At 38.0% G+C, this 27,515-nt stretch overlaps 1 protein-coding gene across 3 annotated transcripts in view; it reads left to right on the top strand.

The window, feature by feature from the left end:
* Positions 1–27,515, top strand: part of DST (dystonin) — a gene marked incomplete at its 5' end in the record, with an annotated part of 401,175 nt that overhangs the window by 291,814 nt on the left and 81,846 nt on the right. For all 3 annotated transcript variants that reach the window (XM_080806480.1, XM_080806481.1, XM_080806482.1), the window contains 10 exons: positions 177–494; positions 985–1,151; positions 2,759–2,915; positions 4,079–4,205; positions 6,522–6,584; positions 7,404–7,645; positions 8,601–8,730; positions 11,424–11,623; positions 12,738–13,233; positions 14,266–15,737. In XM_080806480.1, the coding sequence (XP_080662606.1) occupies positions 177–494; positions 985–1,151; positions 2,759–2,915; positions 4,079–4,205; positions 6,522–6,584; positions 7,404–7,645; positions 8,601–8,730; positions 11,424–11,623; positions 12,738–13,233; positions 14,266–15,737 (3,372 nt within the window). The remainder of the gene's footprint in view (positions 1–176; positions 495–984; positions 1,152–2,758; positions 2,916–4,078; positions 4,206–6,521; positions 6,585–7,403; positions 7,646–8,600; positions 8,731–11,423; positions 11,624–12,737; positions 13,234–14,265; positions 15,738–27,515) is intronic.

Here is a 27,515-nt window from a genome sequence, read left to right as displayed (position 1 = left end):
TTTGGGATGGTGTTCCTCAAGGGACAGATCAAACTTGTCAGTCAGCCCCAACACTTAACTTTCCTTAGTCACAGGTTATTCAAGCTCATGTGGTTATGTATGGTCATTTTTTAACACTCTGTGACATTGTTTGTAAATATCATGATAAAACATATGCAATATTTGGTTCACTTCAGATGTTGGAACAGGATATCGCAGGTCGTCAGAGCAGCATAAATGCCATGAATGAAAAACTGAAGAAATTCATGGAAACCACAGATCCATCCACTGCCTCCTCACTGCAAGCCAAGATGAAGGACTTGTCTGTCCGGTTTTCAGAAGCAAGTCGTAAACAGAAAGAAAAACTTGCCAAAATGGAGGAGCTAAAAACCAAAGTAGAACTCTTCGAGAACCTCTCAGAAAAGCTCCAGACATTTTTAGAAACAAAAACTCAGGCTCTCACTGAGGCTGATGTGCCAGGAAAAGATGTTACTGAATTGTCTCAGTATATGCAGGTATGTCTTCCTTAAGATTCACGAGGTTGATAAGCGTGTGAACACTTCAGATCAGCTCACACATATATTAGCAACATGAAATTAGCAGTTATCATTTTCATTGCTGATGGATTGGTAAGGATCTGTCCTTCCCTACTTCAAAAATCCCAAACCCTGTCTTCTCCTTAAAGCCTTTGCTCATTGATTAGAAATGAACACTGTTTCTCATACATATACTTCCCACATATTAAAGATGATGTAAGTATCATATGCCAGAACCCACAAAGAGACAGACTATAAAGAATGCATTTTAAATTAAATAAATTTACTTGTGTTCTCTTCCAGACAGCCTAACTGCCTGTGTATTTATATTTAGAGTACTGACCATAGGCAGGATCATTCTGTGAAATTCTGAGTAGAGCCATTCCAGTCCCATATGTACCTCTTGATAGAATGCCATCCAGAGAACTAACAACATCTTAGATTGATTAAATATCCATATGCTTTGTAGGAATCAACTGCTGAATTCTTAGAACACAAGAAAGATCTTGAAGTTTTACACAATGTTTTGAAGGAGATATCTAGTCACGGCTTGCCAGGTGATAAGGCTTTGGTTTTTGAAAAAACAAATAATTTGTCAAAGAAGTTCAAGGAAATGGAGGATACCATCAAAGAAAAGTAAGCACCACTTAAGATATTGGATTTTAATCTACCTAAAACTTAAAGAATGAAATATTTTTATTTGCTCATGTAGAAACCTGAGACAAAACTTGGGAATAAGCATAGGGCTACTTTGTAAGTACTTTTATATTGATATTATTTTCCTATTAAAATTGAGTGCATTTTTGTTAGACTATTTAGGATGGGAATTTGGTAAGTCTAACCTTAAAGTAGAAAGCATTATGTAGAAAATAGTGGTGGTTGTGTATTACTGAAAATAATTTAAAATCAATGTGGTCTCTGAAGCCTTTGGCAAATACCACAGTTTTATTTGCAAAAGCAGAAATAACCTTAAGAGATAGCTCATGGTTCATTGCTTTTGGGGCTTAATTCAGAAACTGCTCAATTTCAATATAGGTTTTGATGGCTTTTTTCTTTTTTTGGTAAAATAGTTTATTTTTAAAGAATTGTAGGTAAGAAATGACTCCGTGAACAACAAGATAAGAAACAAGAGAATGCACCTAAGTTGAGCTAAAAAGCTGTAGAGGGATAAATCTTGTAACTAGACTTCTCTTTTTCTGATCTCATATTAGTGTAGAGTATACCTCTGGTTTTTCTATAGACCCCACAAAGATAGAAAATAGTTATCTTTTAACTCTTCTTTATTTCTTTAGAATGCTCTGCCTAAAACTTTTGAGCACTCTCTATTACTATTTCCAGAGCTATGTTTTTCATCTTGTCACATAATATTTAACTCACACCACATGGAAAGTATATTCTTGGTTTTCTGAGGTGAACTCTATAGGTGGTTTCTTTTTCCAGAAGGGTCCAGTTTTAAAAACACGTAGTCATCAGTAATTAGTCCAGCTGCAGTGGACCCTTCTGTGCCAGTATTCCACACACATGCACATGGGCACACGCCATCCACATGCCACTCACATGCCACCCACATACCAAATGGATCTGTCCTCATAGCTGTTCATGTGCTGGGCATAAGCCCTCCCTCCATGGTGCTTAATATGCAGAAAGATCCATATGGTTCACTGTGGAGTTTTCTGAGTATCTGTCGAAGAGGCAGTCATTAACATTCTTTAGTCCCTTGGTCTCACCTCATGTTTGAAGAGTTCAATTGACTCTCTGAAGCACCTGGTTTATCCATCTGCTAAGGTGACTGTAGTGTCGTGTAGAAACCACTAGGTGGCGGCATGGTTTCCTCAGATTGGTGATTTGTAAATGTTTCTCTGCTGGTTCTGTGCCTGCTGGCATTAAGTACCGTGTAAAGTGGACAGATCAAAGCTTGCTGAATCTAAATAATGTTAAAACTGTTTATATAGCCTTAGAGTTTATGTGGCATTATAAAGTGCCATTACTGTATGGGTTATGGATTTCTTAACTGCTCCTATCTTTGTCTATGGATTGTGCCTAAGGAATAAAGTAGTTGATTTCACTTGGCACCTATGAGACATCTCCTCCTTTTATCCAGGGTTAGAGTTTGCGTGGGGGAAGTTTTTTTCCCCTTAATTGTAGGGCCTGATACAGGAATAATAAATTTATTTACTAGTAATTATTCCTTTGGAGTATTTTCTTTCCGTGGCTTAAATTCTTTAATAATTTTTGTTATCTAGAAAAGAAGCTGTATCTTCTTGTCAAGAACAGATGGATGCTTTCCAAGTCCTTGTTAAGTCACTGAAGTCATGGATAAAAGAAACAACGGAAAGCGTTCCCATTGTGCAGCCTTCTTTTGGTTCAGAGGATTTAGGAAAATCTTTAGAAGAAACTAAGGTGAATTGTTATCTACTACTAATTTCTTCTTTGCCTGTGTGAGTAATGGGAGGTGAAAAGACTATTAGTTCTTTCCTTTTATCTAACAAGTTAGATCCCCATTTTATCTTCGATATATTTTGGTTATAATTGGAAATCATGACATCGCTATAATCCTTTGGAGGAAGAGCACACTTTTTTTTTTTAATGAGGTTTTTTTTTTTTTAAGATTTTTATTTATTTATTTGACAGATAGAGATCACAAGTAGGCAGAAAGAGAGAGAGGAGGAAGCAGGCTCCTTGCTGAGCAGAGAGCCCTATGCGGGGCTCGATCCCAGGACCCTGAGATCATGACCCGAGCTGAAGGCAGAGGCTTTAACCCATTGAGCCACCCAGGTGCCCCAAGAGCACACATTTTGAGTTAATCTGCTTTTTAAAAGAGATGTATTAGTGAGTTGCTGACTGTTCTAGTACCCAAGTTTTCTTCCCCACCAAATCTCTACTTACTTTCAGCGAGTTTTTTAATACCGCTTCTCATAGTGTTATGTAAAGGATCCTGCTCTTCAAGTCAGTATTTAACTCTAGCTCCAATATATCCCTGGAACCAGTATTTGAAGGTAGAAGTTGTTTCAATCTCTAGTACAGATACTGCACAAGTCTTTTGTCATCTGATCCAAATCATAAAACTTATGACCAGTTATGGTAGTTCTCCCACTCCAACCTTGTGGAGATGCATGCTGTTAAAAATTCATTGAAGTTTTGGGGATTAAAACTCAACTATTAAATAGAATTCTGAATTCCCGTTTTTGTTTTGTTTTGTTTTTTTGTTTTTAAATCATTTCTGGCACATTTCTTCTTGTAACTTGGCTGGTACCAAGTGCAGTTTTCAGACTGACAGTTGACAGTTAGTTTGGAACCCATAGCAGCTAGAAATAGCCTGACTTGCATTGTGGCTAGGAGCAGAATGTTGGATGGACCATATCTTACTTCTCACCGCTAACAGTGTTAACAGTCACCTGGGCTGTTAGAACACCTAGGCATGGTGCCTTTTTTTCTATCCACTCCCCCACAAATCAGGACCCACAGTCATCATTGCTTTAAGATATGTTTAAGAAATTGAATTATAATGGGTAACTTTGAAAATATTATGAAGATTGAAAAATACTGTGTTTTTATATCTCAAGAAATTACAAGAAAAGTGGAGTTTAAAAACACCAGAGATTCAGAAAGTAAACAACAGTGGGATCTCACTATGTAACCTAATCAGCGCTGTGACTACCCCCGCGAAGGCATTAGCAGCCGTGAAATCAGGTATGTGTTTTGTTTATATCCGTGGCAGACCCTCTAAGAACTGGGTCCACCCATGTTACTTCTGTTTCCCTTAATGTTTAAACGAATGTGTAAAATAAGCTCAGAAATACAAAGGGAGAGTGACAAGAAAGATGGCACCTATACATGCGTGGAATAGTATCTGTACTAATCAAATTTCAAATCCCTCTTATGGTTCATTTTCGTAGAGACTACAGTTAAAATGTAGCCAGATTAATGTGTAAGAATAAGGAGGATTGTATTGGGGAAGAGGAAAGATCAGATTCCAATTTGTTTTCTACTTTAATTAATGGAGATAACTCAAATTCTACTTGAAATATTTGATCAATGAGTACAGTTTCCTGGGAAAAGAGAGGTGAGGGAAGGAAGCAGCTCTTTTTTGTAGAGTAGATCTCTGTATTTTGAAAAATCACCATCTATCTTATTTTCTACACTGTTCCCAAAGAAAATTATATAATTGGTTAGCCAGCGTATCTAAATTGTAGTCATGATTGAGCCACTCAACAGAAGTGGGGAATTAGTAATGATTCTTTAAAATTAATTTAAGATGTGGATATGTTTTTAAGAGTAAAACATTTATATTGTTAATATCAGGTTGTTTGTTTGTTTGTTTGTGTTTTCCCAAGAATAGATGGAGGCAGATCGCGTATCTTTATTCTGAGAGTCTCTGAGTGTACCCTCTGTGGTTTTTCTGCTCCGCCCAGCCCCCCAGCTGCCCCTATTGTGAGACTGGTGTTGCAGCTGGCCTCTTGAGACCATTTATTCTGCTCTATTAACCCCATTTCAGGGCGTACTTATATTTATATGGCGTGATGATCTCTCCTTTCTCTTCTAATAAGATTTCCTGAAATGTCAAGTGTTTTGTTTTTTAAAGAAAAGGAATTCTATTGTGTTTTTAGTTCTTCACGTCCACTCCATATTTGCAATAAGTAAGGTTTTTGTTTCTGTTTTTCCTCTTACTCTTGGTAACTACCAAGCACAGTAGGAATCAGTCTTGACTCAGGATATTTTCACTTTCAACTGAAATGCCAATGTCTGTGATTTTTTTTTTTAAGAGACAAAACTCAGATTAAGATTCAGATGTTTAAATATTCCTGTTTTAAACTTGTCCTCCTGTGGCTAGTTTTAGGAAATGTCTTTGTGTTTTGTAGATCGGCAGCCAATGCGTACTTGCCTGATAAAGTCTAATTGAGTATTTTAATATTCTGCTTATGAAAAAGGAGCCAAGGCTAGATGTTTATATAATTAAAGAGAAGTACTAATTACTACTTACTGAGTAGTTCCTATTTGCTAGGCAATCAGTTAACTGTCTTTAATACACCACAGTGGCCTCAAAAGTTAGGTATTATTATCCCCACCAGTGTGGTGGGGTGGTGATTAATTTGTCCAGTCACTCAGCTCGTAATTAATGGGACTGGGATTTAAATTCAGGTGAGTCATAGACCAAAGTCCAGGCATTCCTAACCACCGTGCTCTTCTCTCTCTGTGTTGACAGAATGTGGGTTTTAGTAATAGGGTTTGTTTGTTTTCCTTTTAACTTTTCATGTCTTTGTACCTCTTTCTGCTTCCATTAAACCCATAATAACACTGTGTAACTGTACCAGACAATTTTCAAATCCTTAAGTAAGGGTTTGTCAGTCATTTATGCTTCATGCAACACACACAGTGAGCAACTTTTGAGCTTCAAGGACTTTATTATTAAAAGTAGCAATAAAACAATGCTATCACAAAATTGTTTAATACTTAATGATGAATGTATATAATCTAAACTTATTAAACTCTTAACATTTAAGGTGATCATGTTACCACTTTAAGAATGACTGTTACTTCCCTTAGGTTCTTTTTTCATCTTTGAATTCCCTGTGGTAATAGCCAGAGTGCTTAAGATAGAGGAAACCCTCAAAAGTATTCATGGAACTAAATGCATAATGCTAAATTTGCTGCCTAAAATCTATATAAATGAGTCATATCTAGCCATTTTATATAATTATATTCAAATTAAGTTTTTTCACAGTCCCACATTGTATCAGTGCTGTGTATAAGTGTATTAAACTGGGAAGTAAGTAAAAAAAAAAAAAAAAAAAAAAAAAAGGATGAATGTTATATACCAGAAAGGATCTATAAATAATGGACCTTTATTTGATTTAGACATTGAATCAATATTTTATATTTTCAAATAGTAATAACATTTTTAAATGATTACTGTTTATGGGGTTTGACTTAATGCCATCTACTTACTATTAATGTGTAGAAATACTATAGAAATCTATGACTACTTCAGTTTTACTATTTTTACAGGTGGAGTAATATTAAATGGTGAAGGAACAGCCACAGATACTCAAGATATTTTGTCAAATAAAGGTGAATAGTAACTTAAGTGCTTACGATTACAGTAACTTTGGTTTTGCTTTGTTTTTTTTTTTTTGAGAGAAAATCTTTTTAGAGATGAACAGTAGTTACATTGAAATGTCAACTTTGAGTTAAAATGATATTTATTTTTAAAGAGAAGGAGAGAAAGTGTGATTGGGGGAAGGGGTAGAGGGAGAGGGAGAGAATCTCAGGCAGAGTCTGCACCAAGTGTGGAGCCTGTCATGACCCCGAGATCATGACCTGAGCTGAAATTGAGAATCAGACACTTAACTGACTGAGTCACCCAGGGGCCCCTAAAATGATACTATTTTATATCATAGGCATTTCCTCATAAATATATTTATATCACATTCCATGTAATTTTGTTCATCTCAAGTTAGTGAAATCTGGTAGTTTGGTTTGGTATTTGGTTGTGTTTTCTTTTTTGTTAAATAATCTAAGATATATTGTCACTTGGAATAACATTCTTTGAGGTATTTTCTTGAGTTTGATTCCTAAGGACTTAATACATAGCATTTCATGGCTTTGGTTTCCCATTTATTGAAAAATCTCTTTTTCATTTTGCTTGTATTATGCAATCTACTTAAGTCATTAGTTATTAAATAGCATTATAAGGTAGTTCTAAAAATTCTTTTAGGGTTTTTAACCCTTTAGTTCTAAAAAATCTATGACTTTATCATAGTAGGCTTAATATGGACAAAATAGAAGGGAATATCATGTAAAGCAAACTTTTTTATTTCTAGACTTTCCTCTAAACGTCCTGAAAATGTATGTGTCTGATTTTATCTTATTTTATTTTTTTACTTTAAGGATTGACGTCCATTAAAAAGGATATGACTGACATAAGCCATGGTTATGAAGATCTTGGCCTTTTACTTAAGGACAAAATAGCTGAACTGAATAGTAAACTCTCCAAATTGCAAAAGGCTCAGGAAGAATCTAGCGCCATGATGCAGTGGCTCCAGAAGATGAACAAGACTGCAGCCAAGTGGCACCAGGCACCGACACCGACAGACACGGAGGCTGTGAAGACGCAGGTGGAGCAGAATAAGGTACATCCTGCAGATACATTTCCCGAAGACCTGAAAGAGAACAGACCAGCATCCAGATTGGAGGCCTGGGCATCAGGACCCATGTTTTGATTCCCAGCTCTGTAACCTTCAGCAAATAACTTGCCAGTTTTGTTTAATGTGCCTTTCTGTAGAAAGTGATGATCACAGTCACCTGTTTTACACATACATTATAAAAATGAGCGAACTATTGGGGCATAAGCACCTTTGCCATCTTTATTTTTTAAACGGTTTTATTTTTAAGTAATCTCTACACCTGATGTGGGGCTTGAACCCACAACTCTGAGTTCCAGAGTTGCATGCTTCACCAACTGAGCCAGCCAGGTGTCCCAACTCTGCCACCTTTAAATCAGGTTAAGTCTTGGATTTTAACCAGTCAGCTATTGGAAAATATTTATTTAGGTATATTAGGGATTTATTCTGTCCAATATAAAATAGGATAGCTCAGACTTTCCCTTTGTTTAATAGGTGGCATTTCTTTCTCCATCTGTCAGGATTGGGGAAATGATTTTACACTGTGACAACAATGGCAGAAATGTCTATGTTTGAATTCTATAGCATGTTACCGAGGACGGTGTTGATTCACTAGCAGATTCTCAAAGCTGGCAGCCTTTTTCAAGACTGATTTTCTTATCAGTTACAATATTACTGATGTCATCTTCCTTTTTTCCAGAGGGATTTGTTTAAGAATAACAGGAAGTTTTTCCTAGCTCCTGGGGACTAGAGTCATTTTCTCCCTGGCTGTAGTGTTCCTCTTTTGGATTCCTTTATCAGATGGTTGAAGACTGCTTCAGAAAAGGAGAGGAGAATAGTTAACTGCTGAATTCTGGTCCCTCACCTACTTCAGCACTCACAGTGGATATTTTCATCTATTACAATTGTGTTTTTGTCTTCTGATGTTGACATACTGTAACAGAGTGTTCTTCCCCTTGTTTAGACATTTGAGGCCGAACTGAAGCAAAATGTAAACAAGGTGCAGGAATTGAAAGACAAATTGACAGAGCTCTTGGAGGAGAACCCAGACACTCCTGAGGCCCCCAAGTGGAAACAGATGCTGACAGAAATTGGTATGTCACGTCACTTATCCCAGAGTCTGTGAATGAGGAGCACAATCATTTTTTAATCATAGTCTTTATCAGAAAAAAGTGTATCCACCAGCCTCAGTTATTTTTGAATTTGCTTTAATGTTTCATGTTTAAGATGTTGCAAATTTAAAAATGTCATTTCAAATTATAGTGTGCTGGGACTGGGCATATCCTGTATTTATCTTGCTAAACACGGTAACAAAATTTATTTTTATGAAGAGTTTAGATACTAGTGAATAAAATGCTGTGCGTCAAGTACCATGTTTTTGTCATTTTTTTTTACTTGATTTTTGGTTTTTCTATTTTTTATGCTTTATTATAGTTTAGTTTAAATATTCCTTTTATGTGTATTTTTTTTTGTCTGGAAAAGGTAAGCTCCCTTCTCCTCCTGGATTTCCTTCAGGGGACTCATTTGGCCCCTGCTTTATGTTCTTCTCTTCCCCAGTCAGGGGAAGGGTTAAAAAGTAGCTTCCCACAGAAGTCTGCTAGTTTCCATTCTTCATCCAGAGTTATCCTCTCATCTCCATCCTGTCCCTGTAGAAATTGTTTCTCATAAACACAGAATTCTCTTCACAAGTCCTTTTAGTTTATCACCCCTTCCCATTATTATGATAAGGGAAATGCATGTAAGACAATGGTACTAATTTTCCCTACTTCATAATATTGTTGGGAAAATTCAATGCGTTAATGTGTGTATAGCTCAGACAGACTGTACCTGGCACATAATAGGTGCTGCGTGTTCACTATGATTATAAGGTTATTTTACTATCAATTGTTCCATTATGTTGAGCTAAATATTGTCCTTCCATTAGAGTCAGATATGCTATGATAAATTTAAAAATCAGTAAGTATGTTTTAGTTTGAAAAAAGGTTATCGTAAGGAAACTTAATGTTCAAAGATATAGTTAATCCAACCATAGACTCCTGTTGCATTATAATTTATTTGTCCCCAATTCAGTGGCTCTCACCTGGGATAATCAGAATTACTTGGGGGACAGTATTATCAAGACATTTTAGAATAGGAGTTGAGAGTGAAGAGTATTTCAAAAAAGCTTCCTGATAAGATTTTGGTATTTCTCCTTCTCAGTTCACTTTTTGAATTGCATTATTTTTGGTGTTAGATTGTGTTTGACTAGAACATACCATATAGAATGATGTCATTAGGTACGTTTTAACAGATTAGTTGTATTAAGAGCAGCCATTTATTGTATTGTGCTACATGAAAAAAATCTGTCTGATCAACTAATCACGCCCATCAGTGACTTTATTGAGTGACTAATACGTTCAAATGCTGGTCAGTAACTCTTGGCTTCAGGGAGCAAACTGTCTTAAGGGTGGCAACAGCAGGAAAGGATTCCTAGCAGAGGCATAAGGTCTAGTGGAATTGTGACAGAAGGATAGAGCTGGGATATACAGAGAGGGAGTAGAGTGTGTTAGGTAAGGGCTGGTGTAAGCAGAAGCCTGTTTAGATGATAATTGTAGCATCAGTAGGACTCAAGAGTTTTCATCTCAGGATCCAGACCCTCTAATATTACTAGACTAGGGTCAGTTTTGTGGGAGGTCTTGAATGTGAGGCAGAAGTCTTCATATTTTATCATCTAGGTGGTGACAACTTAGTTATTAAAGGATATCACAGAAGCGACATATTTATGTGATTGTTTTAAGGAAGTTATTTTAGAACCAGATGGGTTGCAACTGAGAACCACTAATTAATTACAAGGAAACCAGTGAGAAGACTAGTAGTCTAGGATGATAGTTCTCAAAGGTGTGCTCTGGGGAGCAACAGCATCAGTATTGCCTGGGAACTTTCTAGAAATGCCAAAATTTCAGGCCCCACTTCAGCCCTATTGAGTCAGAAATTTGGGAGATGGGGCCCAGCAACCTGTGTTAATCCCTCCGAGTAATTCTAGTGCAGCTGAAGTTTGAGAACCACTAGTCTAGGCAAAACATGAGGAGGACCAAAATGGAGTTAGGGCACTAGGAATGTGAGGGATAGGTTTAAGGTTTTATGATCAAGAAGACAGGAGTTAAGAGAGTCATGAAAGAACATTCTGAATTATTGAACTTCAGTGATATAGAAGAGAGAATAACCTTTCAAAGAACTCTAAAAATCAAGAATCCACCAGTTTTGATAGGAAGAAAAAGTTGTTTTTTAGTGTTTAAAGGATTGATGAGATTTCCTAGTGTTGTGACTTCCAAGCAGCTAGTTGTCATTGTGTGTGATTTGAATAAAAGAGAATTGGCGTAGATATACAAATGTGGGAGTCATTTGCCCAGTACTGATCATTGAAGATTTGCTATTCAAAGAAAGGATTAATGTTCCTTGTTCTAGTAGGTCAGTTACAGTTGAACAGAGAGACTCTATAGGACTTCTAGAAGAAATGCGGGATCTCTGGATCCTGTTTGCCTTAAGGAATATTCCATATTCTACATACTCTTCTAAGGTCAGATTCACATTTTTCTTATACTTCAGTTGACGCACAGCTCCAGGACCATAAAATCTGTATCATTAAATGCAATTAACTCTTAGATTAGGCTTTAATCAACTGTGTAAGAAGAGTTACAAAGACCGAATGATAGCCATTATGTATCATTTTGAGTCATATCCTGCGGTATTCACATGTTAGATGTATAAAAACCAAACATCAGTTTCATCTTTTATCTTTTTCTTTTAGATTCTAAGTGGCAAGAACTCAATCAGTTAACAGTTGATAGACAACAAAAACTGGAAGAATCCTCTAATAATCTAACCCAGTTCCAGACTGTAGAAGCTCAGTTAAAACAGTGGCTTGTGGAAAAAGAACTGATGGTCAGTGTTCTTGGGCCCTTGTCAATTGACCCAAATATGCTGAACACACAGAGGCAGCAGGTGCAGGTGAGTGTTATGTGACTTAACAAAACAAATATTTTCATTATAAATACATTAGCTTTGGATGGGTTTGTGCTTAAACTGCCTGGAAGTGTATTTGTAATGCTTCAGATGCCCATAAGATACCGTCCTAGAGGTTAGAGGGAAACCCCCAGAGTACCAAAGCCAGGAGGCATCCCAGAACAGTCTCCTGAGCCCATGAGTGGGTCAAGTCTCTTGAGCATTTCAGTCATCTTGTGGTTTGTGCAGATCCTGTTAAAAAGGGCCGCCTTTGAAATATTAATGTGATTATGTAAGTAATAACATTTTTATGAGAAGCTGGTATGTGCTTTTTATTGTTTAGAAATTACTCCTTTGAGGTTTTATTCATTTTGATTGTGGTAGAAGATAATGAAACTTGTAAAACTGACGCAGTATGCCCCTGAGGGGGTGGAGAGACAGAATAAAAAGGGGAGAAAGAAGAAGAGAAACAAAGAGGGAACCTTGAACCACACATGGGTTAGACTGGTCTAATTATAAAGTGGATGAACCCACGAGGAGAAGAAAAAAAAATCCCTGAGATATAAGTCAGAGGTAGAAGCAAAAGCTCCATTGTGGTGCTAGTTGGATTTCCCTGCGTCTGAGTATGGTCTCAGAGCCGTGTGGCCAGTCCTGTGTATTGAAAATACGAAGCAGTCTTGGTCATTGAGAGTCAACATGTCCTAGCTCATGTGTGTTCTTAATCTGAAGAGAATGGAAGCAAAGGATATAATTATCTGGGGAGAAATCATTGCCCCTAGTCTTGGTAGTCTCCCTGAGAGAGATGCAGTGTTGTACTAACAAAGGGAAATTTCTGGATCACTCATTGTATAATGAGAGTCAGTGCTGAGCCTGCACATTCTGAGCAACATGATTTATTGGCTAGAATTTTTATAATAGAGACCACTCCTCTTTGGATTAATTTAACATCATTGCCCTGCCCTTGAAATAAAAACTAGGACAACAGGAACTAAAAAACAAAAGCAAAAACTAGATAGATAAATACCATTTCTGTCTGTCTAGAAATGTAAAGCTCCGTTTTCCATAATCAATCATCCAATAACTTGGGTGTTTATTTGCCCTCGTTACTTCTTCACCTTAGATTCTGCTGCAAGAATTTGATACTCGGAAGCCTCAGTATGAACAGCTAACAGCCGCTGGCCGGGGCATCTTGAGCAGACCTGGTGAACACCCTTCTTTCCACGGGATCGTGAAAGAGCAACTGGCAGCTGTGACCCAAAAGTGGGACAGCCTCATGGGACAATTGAGCGACAGATGCAGCTGGATTGACCAAGCCATTGTTAAAAGCACGCAGTATCAAAGCCTGCTGAGAAGCCTTTCTGATAAACTGAGTGACTTGGATAATAAAGTGAGCAGCAGTGTGGCTGTGAGCACATACCCTGAGGCTATGAACCAGCAGTTGGAAGCAGCCCAAAAAATGAAGCAGGAACTAGAGCAGGAAATGAAGCAGATAAAAGTGGCCCAGGCCCTCTGCGAGGATTTGTCAGCACTGGTGAAGGAAGAGTACTTGAAAGCAGAGCTTAGTAGGCAACTGGAAGGCATCTTAAAATTATTTAAGGATGTTGAACAAAAAGCAGGTTTGTCTATCTTTGAATACACGGATTTCCTGGAAACAGAGATCAGTGCCGTGCCTCTTTCCAGGCGGTGGCCCCAAATCTAGGACCTTGAGGGGCCTCTGCCCTCCTTGAGAGCGCAGAGGAAGGAGGAGCCGCTCTGCTGAGCGCAGACACAGCTGTGGGGGTAACGCACAAACAATGGGCAAAAGTCACTTAACCGTGGAAATGTCGGGTATTTCAAACTGCTCTTTAAAAGATGTCCATTAATGTTTTTGCTGCATGACAGTTTCATTGCACCAGAGGAACAGGTGAATACACCTACTAAAAATGCTTTGCGTCCTTTTCTTACCTGTGGTGACTCTGTTCCGTCCTGTCACAGAAAGCTTTTCTAGAGAAATGTGTGAAAGAGAAGCATTGGGCACTAGGTTCTTCTCTCACGTACCTTGGCCCTGATTATGTGACAGATGTGCCCATGGGGCTCAGAGGCAGCAGGAGTGAGTTGCTGAAGAGAGCACATTTGGCTACTATGTTCTGATTGAAAAGTAACACTAAGTGCCTTGCAACTAGTAAATACTCAGTTTATATATTTTTTAATTGATTGGATTTATTAATTGATTGTAGCAACCGTCTCAGACCTACTCCTTTATTTTGATGGGATACGGTGATGTTAGCTATGATGATGATGAGATGATTACTGTTGCAACCACGTTCCCATGGCAGGCATGAAGCTGAGAACTTTACATGTATTATCATTTAATTGCCACAGCAGCTTCTATTAATTTTGCCAGTTTATACTTGGGGAGATGAGGCTCAGAGGTTTAATCATCGACCTAGGGTCTAACAGCTCATGAGGGGTTAAGCCGGAACCCAGACCCACGCAGTCCCTCTGTGCTGCTGCGTGGGGCCTTCATGATATGTAAAAACTGCACCAGTGGACAAGTCATTTCCCTTTTAGACAGTTCTGTCCACTTATTTGGTGGTTTTTCTCTTGGCTTTTCATAGCTTAGATTACATTTTGATGTAAAATAAACATATCTGTGATTTCATTTTTAGAGAATCATGTTCAGCACCTTCAGGCAGCCTGTGCAAGCTCTCACCAGTTTCAGCAAATGTCCCAAGATTTCCAGGTTTGGCTGGATACGAAGAAAGAGGAGCAAAACCGTTCTCCCCCAATATCAGCCAGACTTGATGTCTTGGAGTCATTAATTAAAGACCAGGAAGACTTTAGTAAAACTCTGTCTGCTCAATCTAATATTTATGAAAAAACCATTGCAGAAGGTGAAAATCTCTTATTAAAAACACAAGGGTCTGAGAAGGCGGCCTTACAGTCACAGCTTAACACAATTAAAACCAATTGGGATGGATTTAATAAGCAGGTGAAAGAACGAGAAGACAAGGTAAAAGATTCACTGGGAAAAGCCCGAAAGTATAAAGAGCATGTAGAGACTCTTCGGCCATGGATAGACGAATGTCAGAATAACCTGGAGGAAATAAAGTTTTGCTTGGATCCTGCTGAAACTGAGAATGCTATGGCCAAGTTAAAGTCTCTGCAGAAGGAAATGAACCAACACTTGGGGATGGTAGAACTGCTCAACAACGCAGCCAACAGCTTGCTCAGTGTCTGTGAGGTAGATAAAGAGGTTGTTACAGATGAGAATAAATCACTGATCCAGAAGGTAGAGATGGTCACTGAACAACTTCACACTAAGAAACTCTCTCTGGAAAGCATGGCCCAGAAGTTGAAAGAATTTCAGGAAGTTTCCAAAGAAGCTAAAAGGCAGCTTGAGTGTGCAAAGGAACAGCTGGATGCCCATGACTCCCTAGGACCCCAGGCCTACAGTAACAAGTACCTGACCGTGTTGCAGACCCAGCAGAAGGCACTTCAGACTGTAAAGCATCAGGTAGATTTGGTCAAAGGACTTGCCCAGGACCTCGTGGTAGAAGCCTCAGACTCAAAGGGAACCTCTGATATTTTATTACAAGCAGAAACCTTAGCTCAAGACCATAGTGCACTGAATCAGCAGGTTGATGAAAGGTGTTCGTTCTTGGAAACCAAACTTCAGGGCATTGGGCATTTCCAGAATACCATCCGAGAGATGTTTTCTCAGTTTGCAGAGTTCGATGATGAATTGGATAGCATGGCCCCAGTGGGGAGAGATGTAGACACCTTGCAAAAGCAGAAGGAGGCTATTAAAGCCTTTCTGAAGAAACTAGAAGCCCTCATAGCCAGCAACGACAATGCTAATAAAACCTGCAAGATGATGCTGGCCATGGAAGAGACCTCGCCTGATCTTGTTGGAATCAAAAGGGACTTGGAAGCTTTAAGCAAACAATGCAACAAGTTACTGGATCGAGCCCAAGCCCGGGAAGAGCAGGTTGAAGGAACAATTGCACGTCTTGAAGAATTCTATAGCAAATTGAAGGAATTTTCTACTCTGCTTCAGAAGGCTGAAGAACATGAAGAGTCTCAAGGCCCTGTTGGTATGGAAACAGAGACAATTAACCAACAGCTTGATGTGTTCAAGGTAGGAATTCTTCATTTTTACTGTTTTTTAAAAAAATTTAAAGAATATTTTTATTTCATATTTTCATTGTATTTTATTAGAAAAACAATTTCTTTTTTATTTTTAAAAGAAATTTGTAACTGGTACAGAAAGGAGATTGCCTGTTTTGTTTTTGTTTTTTTTTTTAAGATTTTATATATTTATTTGACAGACAGAGATCACAAGTAGGCAGAGAAGCAGGTAGAGAGAGAGGAGGAAGCAGGCTCCCTGCTGAGTAGAGAGCCCGATGTGGGACTCCATCCTAGGACCCTGGGATCATGACCTGAGCCGAAGGCAGAGGCTTTAACCCACTGAGCCACCCAGGCGCCCCAGATTGCCTGTTTTGTAGAGCCTTCTTTTTTTTTTTTTTTTTTTTGTAGAGCCTTCTAATATAGCTATCATACAGTGTTTGAGCCTGAATGAGCACATGTGGGGGTAATATCCAGGCATGTGGAGATTTCCAAGCCTTCTAGGGATTTGGGCCCTTGTAGGGTTAGACCTGAGATAATATCAAGAGGTCAAAGGGTGCTTGAAAAGTTTCAGGTGAGCCTGAAACTAACATTGTGGGGTCTGTTTCTGATGTCATTCACAACCGACATCTGGAGTGACCAGAGCCACGTTTTAAACTCTCCTGCAGAGGCCCAACTATAACGTAAAAAGCTTGTTCTCTTCATGTTTGTCTCCCAGCATTTTCTTTAAATGGTGAATTATAGTCTTTTCCACCTCCTTTCTTTTTTATAGTCTTCTTATCCTTTTAAATTTAATTTCATTTGTAAACTTTTTCTTCCAAAAGTTCGTATTTTGAAAGGCAGAGTGGAGTTCCATGTCGTAATCCTGGTTTTATAAAAACAAATCTTGGGCTCATGCTCCAGAGGATTAGGAATAAAATATTTTTGATGAACAGCAAGTTCCTCAGTGCTAGAAATGTCTGCCACTTGATAGCTTAGAGTGAGCTTAATAAATGGAACATTAGATTAAAATGGTGGACCATGTGCATTGTCACTGGATTTGACCTCATTTGTGATAGTAAGGGCAGAAATTGCATCTCCACAATGGACAAAGACAGGTTCAACCCTGTACAGAGGGGGTCCTACATATCGAGAATTTGCTGCATGGGACCAATATGAATCTTTGGGGTGAGCAGGGGTCTTGTTCTATTCATGAGGTATATTTTACTTTGCGGTGAAGACCGGTATGACAATTAGTCCCACCATTTGCACATAAAGGATAAAATAAGACCAAATAAAAGTAGCATTTGCAAAACTATGAATTGTTTACCATGAGAAATGAATAAGAATCAGATGTGCTATCAAATTCTGTGCTGTTATATTTGACATAGTATTTCTTTTGTTCAGCTTTAATAACATTATTTAGGGGACTGTGTTTTGAAAAAATAACTTCTTTTTCTTATTACTATTATGGTTATTTGTGGTTTATAAGATGCCTTTAAGGCCCAGTTCCTTCAGGGCTTAAAAATCTGTGAATCTATATAGACACTGATTTTTGAAGGTGAAGAAAGTGTTAACCTTAAAAAGTAAAACTGCCAATTATTTTACCAGCAAAAGATTGATTTATTAGAGAATTGCAGGGTGGGACAAGCAAGCTGGGGCAGAACCATAGACAAGTCTGGAGAACAAAGGAGAGGAACATTCTTTGATAGAGGAAAGCTAGAATTTGGGAAGGCTGTTATAAACAAAATGTCCATTGGAGTAAACTGGGATTTGAAAGGATAGTGGCTTCTCACTGCCTGAGTTGTGACCGTCTCTCCTTGGCTGGACTGTTGTGGGCCTTAGGGAGGAGGAAGTAAACCTTTCTTCCTCCTGTCTGTGCAGCAATGAAGTATTAGTGTCCACTCGCAAGCTCTGTCTCTTCCTGTTGGATTTCAGTTGAGGACTGAGTGGTAGGCAATGAGAGCTCCCCCTCCTGAACTTCCCAGCCCCATTTTAGGGAGGTTTCCCTTAATTAATTAAGGGAAGGCTATCATACTGTTGATTTTACTTCCTTAATTGGTCTGTCAGACTTTCCTGTTTTTGGTTTGCAAAGTTGAGATTTCACATGAGAGTATTTGCTATTAGAAAAACAAAGTTCTGTGGCAATGGCTGCCTCAGAGACTTGGGGAGAGAGCTTGATGAGTGAGTCTCTGGAGTTTTCTGTAGAACCCTGACAAATTTTGAGTGCTTGAACGACAGTAATCAAGTTGCCTTCTTCCTAGTGAAATTGAAGCATGTCCAGTGCCTTTGTGAAACATTATCATTTCTCTGGATTTTCCGTGAATTTGTGTAGGAAAAAAAAAACCAAAAAACTACTTCAACTACTTGTAAGAAAATGGGCCAAAGTAATAATATTGGTGCTGCTGCTTGTAGATGCCTCCCTCTCTGTGTTCCCAGTAATGAGTACATTGAAAAATATGGCTCTCTCTAGAGAAAGTTCTTTTGAAAGTAAGAAAAAGCAAAGGTAGGAGAAACTCTCTCACCATTGCATTGAAAGTGTTTTGTAAACTCTAAAGCACTAAGGCATCATTACCATTAATGGCTGCAGAGATTGTTTTATTTGATTGTGAAGAGAAATAAAGTGGTCATTTCTTCTAAAATAAACCACTTATCATGCTGTGTTGTCTCTCTTCTGATTACTTTGGAAGGAGTTGATTGATTTTAATGAAATTTAGTAATAAAGAACATCTTGACATAACTTCAGTGTCTTGAGACCCAGTGACTAAAATAAAAGTTTCCAAGTGGACAAGTTGTCTACATTTAATATATTCCAGGACCAGAGGGGGAAAAATAACAAGAATGTTATTATGGTAAATAAAGATGGTAGTGTAGACAATCACTAATTCTATTTATTTTTGTGTGTGTGTGTGTGTGTGTGTGTGTATGTTCTAAAAAAAGCAATTACAACAATTAATATTTATTGAGGGCTTACTACTACCTATCAAGCATTATTCTAAACTCTGTCTTTAATCCTGTTAACAGTCCTGAGACATGGATGCTATTATTATCCCCATCTTAGTGTAAGGAAGCTGAGAGCTAGGAGTTAGGTAGGTGACTTGCCCAAGGTCACACAGGTAGTGCGTGTCCCAGCTTGGATGTTTTGGTGGAAATAATACAGCGTTTTGTGTCAACCTGATTTGTCATGATGCACATCTGGTATTTTCTCTGGGAAATTTTATTTTATTTTATTTATTTATTTATTTATTTTTTAAAAAGATTTATTTATTTATTTGTCAGAGAGAGAGAGAGAGGAGCGAGAGTGAGCACAAGCAGACAGAGTGGCAAGCAGAGGGAGAAGCAGGCTCCCTGCCGAGCAAGGAGCCCGATGTGGGACTCCATCCCAGGACGCTGGGATCATGACCTGAGCCGAAGGCAGCTGCTTAACCAACTGAGCCACCCAGGCGTCCCTTCTCTGGGAAATTTTAAAACATCTCTGCTCTAGGGGCCCCTGGGTGGCTCAGTGGGTTAAAGCCTCTGCCTTCGGCTCAGGTCATGATCCCGGGATCCTGGGATCGAGCCCCGCATCGGGCTCTTTGCTCGGCGGGGAGCCTGCTCTCTCTGCCTGCCTCTCTGCCAACTTGTGATCTCTTGTCTGTCAAATAAATAAATAAATAATCTTAAAAAAAAAATCTGCTCTAGCCAAATTTGGGTGGCCTAATTAACAAGCCATTGTTCATTTGAATCCAAAGACTAGCAATACCCTAAGTGTTCTATAAAACTGGCTGCTATGAGAAAAATGAGATAAATGTGTGTGTAGATGCTGTAATGTTGATGGTGATGGTGTTGACTACCACTGCCTCTACAGCCAACATAGACCAAACGTGTCATTGTCTAAGTGAGACTGTCTTTCTTGATTCAAGTGGCAGATCAATTTGTGAACCACTCAGATCTTAATTTGGTTTTTGTTGGGCAGACTTTTGTTGGACATTTGGTTTTAATAAAAAAAATTTTTAAATCTTCCTAAAATATTAAGTAGAATAATCTGTATTATTAATATAATAATAATAGTCTGCTAATAATAGCTATTTTTATAATTTCTAAATATAAAACAGAAGGAGCACTGAAGTACTGGGTCTATTTTTTATTAGACTTTGAAATGTAATCCAGTTTGACATTACTCTATCAGGTAGCTTTAGTTTAACCTAATATCATGGGTAGAATCTTATAACCATTTTTCATAATATAAAATTCAGAGTAGGACTGAAACTTAGCTATTACCTAGCTACTCAGTAGAGGGTGCCTTGTAGTCACTGGGAGGGTAATGGATTATTTAAATTAGGTAAGACTTCTCTGCTTCCATTTTTTTTCTAAAAATTAACCTAAGAAATAGCAGTTAATATCCTTGAAAGTTCAAAATTAATTCATGTTTAAGATACCAACCTAAACATAATGATTAAATACCTATGCTATTCTGAACCAAATGTCCTAATTCACTGTCTGTAAAAGCTATTCCAAATTTTTGAAAATAGATTGGTATTACCTTTTATGTTAGCTTAAAGTTTTTAAATTATTTGCGTGAGTTCGGTTTACCATATGTTTTCTGACTTCTAAATATTAGTCGCTGGACTAAAATGTATGAAACGTGAGGTGTTTTCTCTTACTGTTGATAATTTAAAGTATCATTTTTCTACTTAAATTGTCTATATTACATTAAATTCTATGTGCATCATCATAAATTCCTAGGCAGAAAAGAAAAATTCCCTTTGGTGTTCCCCCATCCCTGCCTCCTGCTAAAGATTCTTAGTGTAACATTATCTTCAAATCCAAACTACATTATTAAGTAATATTAATATTTCCACATTTTTATTTATCAAAGACACATGTAACCAACTGTATACAAGGATCATGTCCCAGCAGTTCCTGTGATGTCATCAACAGCCAGTCAGATCTTCTTCTGATCATCATGAAGTAATCACTATCACCATATTGAATTGATTTAATTTCAATGAAGATCAAAGAAACCTGATGTTTTAATGAACATATACAGTCATATCCTGGCTAAACATGTACCCTTCCCACCTCTAAAGAGGCCATGGTAAAAAGGCTTACCTCAGAACCGCTTTACTGTTTATTTCTAGCCACTCTGTTGCTGCCCCAAGTTGTAATTCAGTTTGTCCCCACAAACAATGTATCTCCAGTACAAAGTCTCTCTAAACTGATTTGGTTTTATTTTCAAAATTGAAATAGAATTACATAGAGCAGAAAATGTTTAAGCCAAACCAAAACCATAGACAGAGACCAGAACACCTGCCTCATACACTGGGATACATGTTCTCTGGTCCATGTGAAGGCATTGTTTAACCCAGGTGTCTTCATTTGAATAGTGGTCAGCTAAAATGCCAGGTATCTTGAGGCTGCAGAAACCAGGCAGTTGGAGCCCTATTTGTAAATAGTATTGCTGAAATAAATCACTTTCCAAATACTTTCCTAAGGTATTTATGATATGATCCTAAAACAACCTCTGTGATGTCACCATATTTTTAAAGATAAAATTGAACTTTCCAGAGAATGCTTTAACATAGTGGGTTTTAAGTGTGCCCATATTGTTATATAGAGGCCTGTGGCGAATTGTTCCCCATTTTAGTTGAGAACAGGAGGACATGAAATAAAGCTGTTGTAGAAGAGGTTTTCCTTAGGGAAAAAAATTCTTACTTACTTGACTGGATTTCTGTTCACGGGACTTTATTAGCAAGGCAGTTGCACGATATCTTCCTCTGGTATTTTTAAAAGATGAAAATATTTTCACTGTAGAAACCACAACTTGATGCATGGGCTTTATGGAAAGGTCACATCATTTAATCAGCTAGCATCAGTGTGGCACTTAAGATTTTTTAAGAAAAAATGTCATACATGCTGCGCAAGAGAGAAGTCCCACCCAAGCAGAGACCAGGACGCCAAGCTACTGAGAGCTGACACTGATCTGCTGTGTGGTGTCAGTAATACCTCGTAATTCTCACTCAAAAACCAGCAGAACATGGGTGCCCTCTCTCCTACGTCAAACACAAGGATCTACTACCCTGGAAGGGTCCTCTGAAGGGAACTTGGCAACGTGCGTTCTCTTTCTGTTTTTGCTAAGTAACACTGTCACTCTCTATGCTGCATGGTTCTCTCTTCTGTTGCCTTAAGATTGAGAATTAAAGTAGGTTGTTCAGAGGGCAGTTTTAGCCAGAGATTTTATGTGCCAGGTGTGGGGGGAGGGATTTTTTTTTTTCTTCTCTCTCTCTCTTTTATTTTTTATTTTTTGATTTTGTTGTTAATGGGATAAAACTATATCACCATTTTAAAGGGATTTTCCCCCCTCCCGCAGTGCCAGATTATCGCATCTGTTGTCATTATCATATAGACCTCCCTTAGATAAAAGGTGGTCTACATAATTTATTAATGTGGAAGGTTGCTTAAAGGTGTGGGTGTGTCTGTGTGTGTGTGAGAGAGAGAATTTGGTTTGTGGTTATGGAATTATACATTGGTCTCTTGTTAAGAAAATTTGACCTGTAAATGTTTTTTAAGTGGTTGCCTAGAACTGTAATCATTCATTAAGTAATGTCTCAGGGAGGTCAATGCTGTGGTTATAAAGTTAACTGAAAAGCTTTTGGAGCTGTCCAGGAACCAGGATACCCTGAGAAAATGTCTGTACTCACATATCCTGTTGCTCACTTATTAATTGCCTTAATTTCAAGACTACTTTATTTCTTTTAGTAGTGTCTTAGTATGAAAAGTGTTTTCAGGTTTTGTTTGGTTTTTGGTTTTCTGAGGAAGTTGAACATTGAGACACTGGTTTTTCCTTAACTTGCAGAAACTTTTTTAACTTTTAGAAGTTTTTTAAAAAAACTTTAACTTTCAGAAGTTATATATGCACATATGCCTATATTTCAATTAGCAGTGTTATATATAGAATCACTTTCTGTTACACAGAGTATTTTTTATCCGCTGTCATCTGAAAACCACATTGAAGATAGAGGAAAAATAATATTGTAGTTACTTACAGGAAAAATAGCAAGTGCCTATTAAAACTATTAACCTAGCATTCACATCAAGATAAATTCCCATCAAGATTAGACAGTAAGTCTGTTAAGTGTTTTTGAAGTTGTTTGCTTTTGTGGTGTGTTATCATATCCTACTTTTTTTTGAATATAAACTATTTCTATTAAAATAAATAGCTATTGCATATTCATCTGATAAGTGTCCTTGAAAATCCTTTAGTTATTTATGTGAAGATGTTTATTATTTTTGAAACTAAAAACATGGGATTCTTTCAGTTTTCATTATCTAGTAGTGTTTATGTTTTAGAGAAAAACAGAAATTGTTGCTCCAAAGGCTTATTTTTGTGTCATAGCAAACCATATTCTCCCCTCCCCCAACAAATCATGTATCTCTTGTTTGGCTTCTGATCCAGATTTCAGTAGCTAGCTATTGGGCCAGGAAAATATTCTTGTCAGTTTTCGTGGATAATACACATTCTCTGCTTACTGCACATTGACTTTCTCGATATTACCAATCCTTCAGCCCTAGAACTGCATGTTTTAGTTGGTAAAATTAGCCTTTAGCTTTTCTATGAAATGGTTTGTTGCACTTGGTGGTAAGACTTTTGAAGAGCTTTATTTTTCAATGACTTAATTTCACCTTAGAAATAGAAAATGAGAAAGTAGTACTAGTTTGCTATTATGCAGTTAGAATTTGTGTACTTTTCCAAAATCAACTGCCTTTAGGAGATACTTTAGCTTACGAATACCTAGTAGGCAACATCAAGTAAGCAAAGTCACATTTTGGGAACATTTAACCTTATGATTTCTGTATTTATGAAATAATAGGGTTGGACTATTTTTCAGAAGAACTCTGCTCATTTTATTCATTGTGTATTATGAAAATGTGAGAGGTCTAGATATAATGATTAATATTTAACAGTTTAACATATCTTTATTATGTATTATATAATATATCTTAATTTTATTAACATTAGAGACTATAACATTTAAAGTAGCTGTGTAAATAAAATTTGGGAAGGAAAGATAAACCGGTCTAGCTTTGCTCTAAAAATGTATGAGTTCTTTAGTTATCCAGATACACACTTTGTGTGTATCTGGATACACACAAAGTGTGTATCTGGATAACTAAAGAACTCATACATTTTTAGAGCAAAGTGGAGTGTGAGGTGTTTTTGTTTTTTGTTTTTTGTTTTTTGTTTTTTGTTTTGTGGGTGGGGAGGGGCAGAGGGAGAGGGAGAGGGAGAGAGAGAATCTTAGGCTCCACATTCAGCACAGAGCCAGACACTGGACTCAAAGTCACAACTCTGAGACCATGACCTGAACTGAAATTAAGAGTTGCATGCTTAACCGACTAAGCCATGCAGGCACCCCTAGAATGTGATTTTAAGTAACAAAGATATATACATACATGCATCGTGTATACATACATACATTAATACACACACTATAATTATCATAAATACTAATATAATATCAATAGCTCAGATTTTAACTTGAATCAGAATTATTAGGATTATCATTTGTAGACTTAGTTGAAATTAGTTTAATAAAATAGGAATTCAGTTATTAAATAAATGGCATATACTTAAACATAATCACCAGAGGGCATTGAGGGCATTTTTCCTTAACACTCCTTAGTTCCAAACTGTGTATTGTGCCCATTTTCTCACCCATATTCTCTGTCTGTACTCTAAGTTCTATAAGGACAGTGGTACTGAATCTCTTTGCACCAGTTTTTTGCCAGTGCTTACTGTAGTGTTTGGTAGATAGTACTTTTTTTTTTTTTTTAATGAATGCTTGAATTTATATGTGAATTATATATGTAGTTTAAAAATTTAATTTTAGGGGCGCCTGGGTGGCTCAGCGGGTTAAAGCCTCTGCCTTCGGCTCAGGTCATGATCCCAGAGTCCTGGGATTGAGCCCCACATCCGGCTCTCCGCTCCACAGGGAGCCTGCTTCCTCCTCTCTCTCTCTCTCTCTCTCTCTCTGCCTGACTCTCTGCCTACTTGTGATCTCTGTCAAATAAATAAATAAAATATTTTTAAAAAATTTAATTTTAAAAATACACTATCCACCTCAAATGTGAAAGTTACACGTTGCTCTTCTTAGGTTTGCATAAAGCCCAAATAATATTGTGATAATGATTCATAGTAAGATTCTAAGGAGAATAAGGGCCATTTTTATGAAAAGTTCTATGAGAATCTCAGGATGTTTAGGGAAAGGTACTCATCCATATTCACGGAAACTTGAATATTAATATTACCATGAATAAGTACTTTTCAATCTTAAACATAATAGGATAGGGGCAGTTGGAAGTAAAACCCTTGGTCTCTCATAATTCTCAGTCTAGTGCCCAGTCTACTATTCAAACATGGTAACTGTGTGCACTTTTTTCTTTTTCTTACTATTACTACCCAGAACAACCTCTGCGCTCAAGCACCAGAGGATCAAGGGCTTACTGAAATATTTCACTACTTAACTATGAAAAACAGGCATTGATACTGTGATATTAATAGGTACTTTTATACACATTTTTCCTTATAGATGGCTATATATGTATGTATTTTTCTTTTCCCAACTTAATGGTGGCCACATACTGAATTGCATCAAATAATTGTTGAGTGGGTGTTATTACCTATAGAGTTCTGGTTAGAGATAAGGTTTTTTTTTTTAAGGTTCAGTTCTTAAGTTTATAAAAATAATTTTGGAATAATGTTTTCTCATTAAAAGTACAAAAGTTCCTGGCCACATCTTTTCTGTAAAATTACCAGAGAATGTATATAAGGTTATAATAATAATAATAATAATTTTTTACCATAACTGCCTTCTTCAGGTCAACACAGTTTTATTTACGTTCAAATGATTATTTTGTGAGATTGAGAAAAAAACAATACGCCTTAATTTGTAGGTCTGTCTGCTGCTCTGATAGTGTTGCTTATTTCATAAAATAAAAAATGGATAGATTTTATTTATCTAAACAAAATTATTAATTTTTCCCGCAAAGGTTAAGGTTTGTCTTGCTGAATTTATTTTCAGTGTTTTTAAAGAGTGTTCCATCGATAACCATCTGTGGATGTGATTTTGTTTATTAAATATCCAGAGTCACTGGCTGCCCTTGATCTTTGCCTGGGCCTTGTATTAAGCTCCAGGGGCCTCTGCGGTTATTAGTAACTACCGATATTCGTGTCAGCAGCGCTCAGGGCTGTGCCCACAGGAATAATTTACTCTGGAGAACGGTCAGACTTGAACTTGAGCTTTTAAAAGCAATGATTCACCACCGGACTCAAAGTGATCGCACTTTGCATGGCAAATGCTACTGAAACAGAGTCTGCAACAGCGGCGCCTGAGGTGTGGTTTGAGGGTGTGGTTTCATCTGGAGGGTAGGGACCTGCGTAGCCCTTTCCCCCTCCATTTAATATTCAAATAAGCATGGCTACGGGCGTTCACAAAAGGCTATCCTCAGGGAGTCCCTGGAGTCAGGCTCTACCTCTGCAAGCCCTTCGGATCCCTCCCCAAGTTGAACCACGTAGTTGGTGGGATTTCGGGGATCTCTGAACCCGAGCTGCCCCTCTCCCCAGTGCCAGGAGCGGGTCTGATGGGCGCTGATGTCACCACCAAGCTGTTACACTGCAGCTTCCCGGCCTCTAGGTACCTCCCCCTGAAACAGCTCGCCGGCTCCCGAGAGGAGGCCAGGAGTCAAAGAAAAAGATGACTGCGAAGTTAAGTCGCGGGAGGGCGTAGCAGCGAAGGGCTGGAGCTGCCGGCCGGGAGCGCGGCTCGGCGAAGGGACGAGCAGCTGCTGCCGGAAGAGAGAGGGCGTTGCTGGCGGCGCCCTGGCTCGGGAGGATGCGTGCCGGGGACCGCACTGCCCGGAGGAGCTGGGGACAGCGCAGGACGTCCCTGCTGGAGTTCCTTGTCTGCCTCCCCCACCGGCCACCTCTGCCTCTCTCCAGCTGTAGCTAAAATGAAAGCCAAACCGCGGCCACAGTGGGTCAGTTTCAAAGGCTAGAGTAGTCTCGGTTTTCAGCTGAATGTGAATTTCGCTGCTTGTGCCTTAGAGGAAACCCGGAGCTCTTCTCTGCTGCAGTTTCCTCAGGTGGAATAAGCCTTAAGGAAGATCAGATAAGACTTTTTGGAAATGGCTTTTTTTTTTTTAAAGGGGAGTTTATAGTACACCGTGCTTTCTGTTTACTTTAAACGGTTGTTGGATTGTCCTGGCTTGGCTGTCCAAAAGTCTATTTTTTTTTTTCTTTTGGGTAGCCTCGAAGAAGCTTAATATGGGAAGAAAAACTGCCTTTTGAATCAAGATTATTTATAGCTACACCCAAAAAAAGTAAAAGAAGATTTTAACTTTCGTAACAGCATTAGACAACTTATTTTTCTCTGAAGATTTGTTTTGTGCCTTGATCTGAAAAATACATGGCCCCTGTGTTTGTCTTTTAAGTTTCTGAGGCATGGTTTATTTATAAAGGAGATGAAGTTTTGCAAGCCATCCTTAAGTGGATTACAGTTAAACAGACTTCTGCGGATAATAACATTCAGCCTGTTAAAAATGCTTGCTCATTTGGAAATTTTAACCTGGAAATCTCAGATGCAAAATTAGACGAAAAAGGGAAACGGACTGATAATGGAATGTTTTGATTGAGCCACTGTTAAGTGTGTGTTTGTTTTGTTTTGTTTTGTTTTGTTTTCTGTGTTTTGGAGTGTGTGTTAGGGAACTTGGGGAACTGGGAAAGGGGGAGGAAGGAGATTTCTGTTCTGTGTTCTTGATGCACTTTATTTTTTAG

Source organism: Martes martes (genome assembly GCF_963455335.1).
Source record: "Martes martes genome assembly, chromosome: 6".
Lineage (NCBI taxonomy): Eukaryota > Metazoa > Chordata > Mammalia > Carnivora > Mustelidae > Martes > Martes martes.
This window is presented reverse-complemented; position numbering and strand designations above follow the sequence as displayed.